The sequence below is a fragment of the Poecilia reticulata genome, linkage group LG13 (genome assembly GCF_000633615.1).
Source record: "Poecilia reticulata strain Guanapo linkage group LG13, Guppy_female_1.0+MT, whole genome shotgun sequence".
NCBI classification, from domain to species: Eukaryota; Metazoa; Chordata; class Actinopteri; order Cyprinodontiformes; family Poeciliidae; genus Poecilia; species Poecilia reticulata.
Genome location: NC_024343.1, coordinates 33504127 through 33511308, shown reverse-complemented (window position 1 = coordinate 33511308; position 7182 = coordinate 33504127). Strand labels below are relative to the sequence as shown.

At 51.6% G+C, this 7182-nt stretch overlaps 2 protein-coding genes across 4 annotated transcripts in view; both read left to right on the top strand.

Moving 5' to 3' along the window:
• LOC103475301 (presenilins-associated rhomboid-like protein, mitochondrial) overlaps positions 1 to 3276 on the top strand; it is a 4842-nt gene extending 1566 nt beyond the window's left edge. The window contains exons 2-9 of the mRNA XM_008426824.2: positions 383 to 554; positions 614 to 754; positions 841 to 889; positions 1419 to 1511; positions 1641 to 1861; positions 1943 to 2044; positions 2133 to 2230; positions 2650 to 3276. Coding sequence (XP_008425046.1) covers positions 383 to 554; positions 614 to 754; positions 841 to 889; positions 1419 to 1511; positions 1641 to 1861; positions 1943 to 2044; positions 2133 to 2230; positions 2650 to 2773 — 1000 coding nt within the window. The 3' untranslated portion in view covers positions 2774 to 3276. The remainder of the gene's footprint in view (positions 1 to 382; positions 555 to 613; positions 755 to 840; positions 890 to 1418; positions 1512 to 1640; positions 1862 to 1942; positions 2045 to 2132; positions 2231 to 2649) is intronic.
• Positions 3277 to 3864: 588 nt separating this feature from the next.
• On the top strand, positions 3865 to 7176 carry LOC103475300 (claudin-1-like). 3 transcript variants are annotated; one of them, XM_008426822.2, is made up of 6 exons: positions 3865 to 4951; positions 5763 to 6113; positions 6279 to 6443; positions 6554 to 6635; positions 6760 to 6873; positions 6973 to 7176. In XM_008426822.2, exons 2-6 carry the CDS (start codon positions 5897 to 5899, stop codon positions 7064 to 7066), a joined length of 672 nt encoding a protein of 223 aa, XP_008425044.1. In that variant the 5' UTR covers positions 3865 to 4951; positions 5763 to 5896; the 3' UTR covers positions 7067 to 7176. The 3 variants fall into 3 exon arrangements, with proteins under 3 accessions (XP_008425044.1, XP_008425045.1, XP_017163587.1); XM_008426823.2 differs by having other exon boundaries at positions 5755 to 6113; XM_017308098.1 differs by having other exon boundaries at positions 3865 to 6113.
• Positions 7177 to 7182: the final 6 nt, after the last annotated feature.

Here is a 7182-nt window from a genome sequence, read left to right as displayed (position 1 = left end):
TGCTAACTTTAGCATTGTTGCTAACCTTAGCATTTATGCTAACCTTAGCATTGTTGCTAATTGTCAGCACCAGTCGCCATGATTGGGTCAGATCAGAACGCTGGTTCCTTTAAATTCAGAAATGTTCTAGTTTTTTATATCCTGGAGAACTTTTGCATTTAAAATGTAAACTACATTATAAAATTTAAAAAGTATTATTAGAAATAATTAAGAGAAAAAATTAAACAAGTGGAGGGAAAATAAAAAAACTAAACTTTTTAAAAATTAAATTAAAACTAAAAGTAAACAAAGTGTAAAAACAGTTAAAGCCAAATAAATCCGCCGCCTGGTCCGTCAGTCTGCGGTGTGATTGGCTTCCTGCTGTTCCCTGTGTGTCCACCAGGTGGCCCGGCGGCTTCCAGCAGCGCTGCAGCTTCAAGAAAGCGTCCAGAACGCCGGAACCAAAGCAGCCGGAGGGTCCAGGGCTGCAGAACCAGGCCCCCGCAGCCCCGCGGCCCCCGGCACCTCCGCGGGCCCTCAGCCGCCTCGTCAGGCCCTTCCTCTTCACCGTGGGGGTAGGTGGAGCCTGATGACCTCATCGGTGATGTCACAGGTCGCTCTAACTTCAGGTCAGTTCTCAGGCTGCTCCTTCGGCGCGGCGGCCATCTGGCAGTACGAGTCGCTCAAGTCCCGAGTCCAGAGCTACTTCAACGAGCTGCAAGCTGATTGGCTGGAGAAGCTGCGGCCTCAGAAACGTGGAGACGTCCGCAAGGAGGTGAGCGGGTCGGTCCGTTGGGGTCGGTCCGATCGGGTCGGTCCGAATCGACCTGGGAACCTGCTGATTGGCTGCTACTGTTTCAGATCAACCAATGGTGGAACAGCCTGACGGAAGGCCAGAAGACGGTGGCAGGTGAGTCCAGGTGGATCTGCAGCAGGTGCAGCTGCAGGTCGGCCATCAGGTTCTGACAGGAACAATCCAGAAACAGGTGTGGGAGGGGCAACGTTTACAGGAAACATGGAGAAATTTAATCCAGGATAAAATCCAAGAGAATGAGAATAAAATAAAACTCGTCAGAAACCTGGATTAACCAGATTATCCTGGACTAAATGTGAGATTAACTGGAGAAAAAATCCGTCTGAACCTGGAATAAACTGGAGATAAACCTGGGATTAAACCTGGGATTAAACCTGGGATTAAACCTGGGATTAAACCTGGGATTAAACCTGGGATTAAATCTGGGATTAAAAAGAGATAAAAACCAGAATAAAAAGATTTTACTCTAGTCGTAGGTTGTGGTCTCTGGAGCTCAGTGATCGGACCAGTACCGTTTCCTCCTGGCCGGTTCTGGAGCAGAACTCGTGTCGGGTCCAATCCAACTCGGCGCTTCATTTAATCCAGAACTCCTCCTCCTCCTCCTCCTCCTCCTCCTCCTCCTCAGGGATCATCGTTGCCAACGTCTTGGTGTTCTGCGCCTGGACGCTGGTGCCGCTGCCCATCATGCTCCGCTACTTCACCTCCAACCCCGCCTCCTGTGAGTCCGTCCTCTGGGCCAGCTACTGATCAGATTATCGATTATATTGACGAATTATTAACTAGAGCATAAAGAGTGAAACGCAGTCAGAGCAGCAGCAGCAGTCAGTGACGCAGCGTGTCCCCTCAGCGGCCCAGTGTGTCCCCATGCTGCTGTCCACCTTCAGCCACATGTCCCTGTTCCACCTGGCGGCCAACATGTACGTCCTGTGGAGTTTCTCCAGCAGCGCCGTCTCCATGTTGGGCAGGGAACAGTTCCTGGCCGTCTACCTGTCCGCCGCCGTCACCTCCTCCTTCTCCAGCTACCTGTGGAAGACGGCCACAGGACGCTACGGCCCGTCTGTCGGAGCGGTCAGTCCTCTGTGTCCGTCAGTGCAACATGTCCCCCTGTCCATCATGTCCCCCTGTCCAACATGTCCTCCTGTCCTGCAGTCCGGCGCCATCATGGCTGTCCTCGCCCTCGTTTGCACCAAGATGCCCGAAGCCAAACTGGCCATCATCTTCCTGCCCATGTTCACCTTCACCGCCGCCAACGTACGAAGCCCCGCCCACTTCCTGTTCTGGTGCTGACCCGGATCCGACCCCCCGCCTCACCCTCTGCCCCCCCACTTTTTGTCTGCAGGCCCTGAAGGCCATCGTTGCCATGGATACAGCTGGCCTGCTGCTGGGATGGAGGTTCTTCGACCACGCCGCGCATCTGGGAGGAGCTCTGTTCGGGATGTGAGTTCCTCCAGAAGGAGTGTGTGTGTGAGTGTGTGTGTGTGTGTGTGTGTGTGTGTGAGTGTGTGTGTGTGTGAGTGTGTGTGTGTCTGTGTGCGTGTGTCTGTGTGTGTGTCTGTGTGGTGTATGTGTGTGTGCGCGCGCCTGCCTGTGTGTTTGTGTGTGTGTCTGTGTGGGTGTGMGTGTGTGTGTGTCTGTGTGTGTGTGTGTGTGTGCGTCTGTCTGTCTGTGTGTGCGTGCATGTGTCTGTGTGGTGTGTGTGTGTGGGTGTGTGTGTGTGTCTGTGTGGTGTGTGTGTGTGTCTGTGCGCGTGTGTGCGTGTGTGTGTGTGTGTTTGGGCTGTAGTTCCCAGCCTGACCTGAAGGGGGCAGCGCTGCGTCGCTGTGGGTTTCTGGCCTGACCTTCCTGTCTCTCCTCAGATGGTACATCCTGTTTGGACACGAGCTGATCTGGAAGAACCGCGATCCGCTCGTCAAGCTGTGGCACGACCTGCGGACCCGGAGCGGCGGCGGTGGGCCCGGTGGGCCGGGCGGCGCCGTCTAAGCACCACCACCCGGACTGGACTGTAGAATCATGTAAAGTTGTATAAATGTACAGCCATCGCTCCACATCGGGAACCTGCGCGTCCGTCTTCTGGGTTCAGACTGATCAGAACCGCTGCTGGTCGGGTTCTGATCCAGTATTTCTTCAACCTTCGACGTCTGACTCGGCTAAACAGAAACTCTAGGTTCTGATGTTTTTTTAGAAAAAAGTCACATTTCTAGCTTTCTTTGTTTGTAGAGCTGAAGTCGGCCAATGAGAGGAGGCGGAGGAGCAGCGATCTGATTGGCCGGAGCTCCATGTCCAGTCGGCTCTTCATTTATCTGTCAAATAAATCTCTAACATTTCCAGAACATGTCACTGCGCCCTCTGCTGGGCTCGTTACGAACAACAGAAACCTTTATTTTTGTAATGACGACATTGATTATGAGATTAGCTGAAGCTGCTATCAGACTAACATAACATATTTACTCACATCTGATTATTCAACACACACACACACGCACTAACACACACACACACACACACTAACACACACAGACACACACACACTAACACACACAGACACACACGCACACACACACAGACACACTCACACACCCACACACCCACACAGACACACACACGCACACACACTCACACACACACNCACTCACACACACGCACACACTCACACACCCACACACTCACACAGACACACACACGCACACACACTCACACACACACTCACACACACGCACACACACACGCGCACACACTCACACATACACCACACACACTCACACACACACATACACCACACACTCACACTCACACATACACCACACACACTCACACACACGCATACACCACACACTCACACTCACACATACACCACACACACACGCATACACCACACACACACACACTCACACACACGCATACACCACACACACACACTCACACACACACATACACCACACACACACACACACATACACCACACACACACACAGACACACTCACACACACACACACACACCTTTATTCTGATCACAAAATGCAATTTAATCATATTTATGTTCATTTTTTGTTTTCTTTCAACCATGATCATAATGAAATACAAAAAGAAATAAAAATGAGTTGATGCTACAGATCATTTTTTTATTACAGAGCGTGGAGTGACGTTTATATCCGTGCTCTTATTTTGAAGTACTAACAAAACTCGGCAACTATCAAACTGAATCTGTTCAAAAGAATCACTTCCCAAAGCGCTGAAGTTACAGGAGGATGTGTAACGGCAGATTTAGACCAGTTGGGGGCGATATACTGTGATGTAGCATATGGTGGATGAATTTAGCGTTAGCTTCTGCTAATTGCCATGTTGGTGTACAGCTTTAGCACTAGCGCCAGCTAGTGTTGTGCTTTAGCTAAACTCATGATTACTGCTGTAGGGTTAATGCGGCTAACTGCACAGCTAACGTTTTAGTGATTTCCATTACTAGTAAAAAGGAATCTTCTCCAACATTCATGGTAAAAAGTCTTGAAACTTAAACTGATATTTGAATAACTCGAAACGATCAAAATGCTGGTCTGCTCCGACTCTCTGGGAGTCGTTTGAACGACGTCTCTGCTCTGGTCTAAAATCTGATCCTCAGTGACTGAATGTTTCTGGTTCAGGAAGATCAGCCAGTTTTGTTGTTCCAATGCTGAAGTCAGTGGGCGGTTTGGCGCGACGAAGCAGGCGTGCAAACATGGAGCCAGTTTGATAAACAGGAGTCTGAAGTCCGTCAGGAACCAGAGGAACATTTCTTCTGTCCGATCTGCTGCTACAAAGGTTCATGTCGGAAATACAAGAACTGTCAGAACATCGAATTCATTCTGTCTGGTTTTAAATTGGTTCTCAGGGAATTAAAAATGAGCAGATAAAGGTTAACGATGGTGCTGAAGTGGGAAGAAAACGGCCTTGACTCTGTTAGAACCAGCAGAACCTCTGTAGAGCCGAAACCAGAGGTCAGCGTGGGAGCTGCTGGTGGTGAAACTGGGATCCCTGAGAGTCGATACTGGCGTGTGTGTTCAGCCTTTCCCAGAGTTCATCGACCTCCAGCAGACCTCGATCAGGCCGGGTTCCACAGAGACGCTTCAGATCCGGCGCCGCCAAGCAACAGAAACCCTTCATCAGCCCTGAAGTCTGAGCAGAAGGTAAGAAACAACCCGGCACCGGTTTGCTCGGCTCAACAGAACCTCTGTAGGGCTGCAGTAAAGACGGACGTGTTGCATTCATGACCCATTTTCAGATCGAGTGAAGACCAAAAGCTCAGGCAGTTTCAGGACAAACCTCCGCTGTCCAGTTTCCCACCATCAGATTTAAAAAGTCATCTTTATCTGCTGTTCCCGTCCTTTTAGAGTGTTTTGTGTTTCTATGCACTGTCGGGTTATTTATTGTACTTGCTGTATTTACTGTTGAGCATAATGCTGGGGGCGTTAAACATGCGTTGACCTAGAAAGACCAGGATCATCAGGTCTGATCTTGTTCCCACCACCATGGAGAGAGTTAATCTCCTGAAACTGAGAGTAAATAAATGTCCTGAAGTCCTTTATCGAGTCTGAGGACTCCAAACATTCACGCTACGACGTAGCGGCTCTGACCAAACCGGGTAAAGAGCCTTTTCCCAAGGACACAACGGCAAAGACGGGCAGAGCGGGGTTTCAACAGACAACCCACCAGTTAAAGCATCGCTGATCTGATGGAGCGTTCCACATGAGCTGCCTCAAAGTTTTACTGACTTTCACTGGGCTGTGACTGGGTTGCCGGTTCAAACCGCTGGTCAGTCGTCGTGTCCTTGGGCAAAACACTCCACCTGCTGGAACCGCTGGCGCCGGTGTGTGGCAGCCTCCACCATCAGGGTGTGAATGGATGAATGTCGGGTAAAAGTGTTTGGAGTCCTTTGGGCTTGATGAAGCAGGTACAAACCTCAAAGGCGATGGCACCCTAACTTTAACAGCTTTTAAGTTCAAGGCATAGAGGACCAAGAACGCCACCCTGAGGAACCCCAGAAACCAACATCTGCAGAGGAAGACCACAGCTGCTGAGTCCCTGCGGTCCCTTCTTTGTCCGGGTGTGTCTCTGCGTGGACATCGGTCAGCATGGGGGTGTGTCTCCAGGTTCTGGGCCTGGTTCTGGGCATCGTGTCCTGGTGTCTACAGTCCAGCTCTACGACCTCTCACACTTGGAAGGTGCGTAGCCAGGCAGAGACGGTCACCACCAGCTCGTGGCAGTTCGAAGGCCTGTGGATGAGCTGCGCCGCCACGGCGCTCGGGTCCGTCCAGTGCAGCAAGTTCAAGACGGTCCTGGGCCTCGACTGTGAGTGAAACCTTAGCTTTCCGTGATCTAACCTCCTCCAGACTGTTGTAGAATCGAGTCCGCCGGACCGTCAGAAGGAGAATCATCCTGAAACACACTGATGTTCTGAAACTCCTGGGCGGATGGGCTGTCAGAGCGCTCACTCTGAGATCCTCCTGTCTGCAGCTCACCTGCAGGCCTGCAGAGCTCTGATGATCCTGTCCCTGATCCTCGGTCTCGCCTCCATCATCGTCTCCATTCTCGGACTCAAATGCACGAAGATCGGCCGGATGGCGGAGCAGGTCAAGGAGCAGGTCGCCCTGAGCGGAGGCGTCTTGTTCATCCTCTCTGGTACGAAAACCCTGCAGGAAGTCTGGAGAACCAGAGGTCCAGATCAGTTTGTCAGACCAGAGTTCTGGACCGGTACTGCTGGCTTTACATTGCTCTGTTTCATCCTCCAGGCGTCTTCACCCTGACGGCGGTCTCCTGGTACGCCGCCAGAATCATCAACGAGTTCTATGACCCGTTCCACGCCGGACTGAAGTCAGTGACCTGCAGATGCCTCTGTACCTTCCTGAGTGTGTGTGTGTGTGTGTGTGTGTGTGTGTGTGTGTGTGTGTGTGTGTGTGTGTGTGTGTGTGTGTGTAACTCTAAGTGTGTGCTGCAGGTTTGAGATGGGTACTGGTCTGTACCTGGGCTGGGCGTCCTCTGGTCTGGCCATACTGGGAGGATCTCTGCTGTGCTGCAGCTGCAGGCGGAGCGCCTACACACCCACTCCGAGGTAAACACCAGCAGACTGCAGCGCCGCGTTGTGTCCAGTTGGGGGCACTGTGACAAGCTTAGTAGGCTGTTGCTGACCTCTGACCTCTGGCCTGTGCAGGCAGTTCTCCTACCACTCCAACTCCAGTGGCGGTCAGAGCATCTACAAAGCGGCTCCGGCCTCAGAGAGCGCCAGCACCAAAGCGTACGTCTGATCCTGGCGGATGAACTGCAGCCTGAACCCAGTTATAACCCTGCCTGAACCTCATCTGAACTCTGCCTGAACCTCACCTGAACCTCATCTGAACCCCATCTGAACCTCATCTGAACC

Coding starts and splice junctions, on each gene's coding strand:
- LOC103475300 (XM_008426822.2), top strand. CDS start 5,897: ATGGGGGTGTGTCTCCAGGTTCTGGGCCTGGTTCTGGGCATCGTGTCC. Junction 6,444..6,553: donor CGTCTTGTTCATCCTCTCTG/GTACGAAAACCC, acceptor TTCATCCTCCAG/GCGTCTTCACCCTGACGGCG. Junction 6,636..6,759: donor CCGTTCCACGCCGGACTGAA/GTCAGTGACCTG, acceptor TGTGTGCTGCAG/GTTTGAGATGGGTACTGGTC.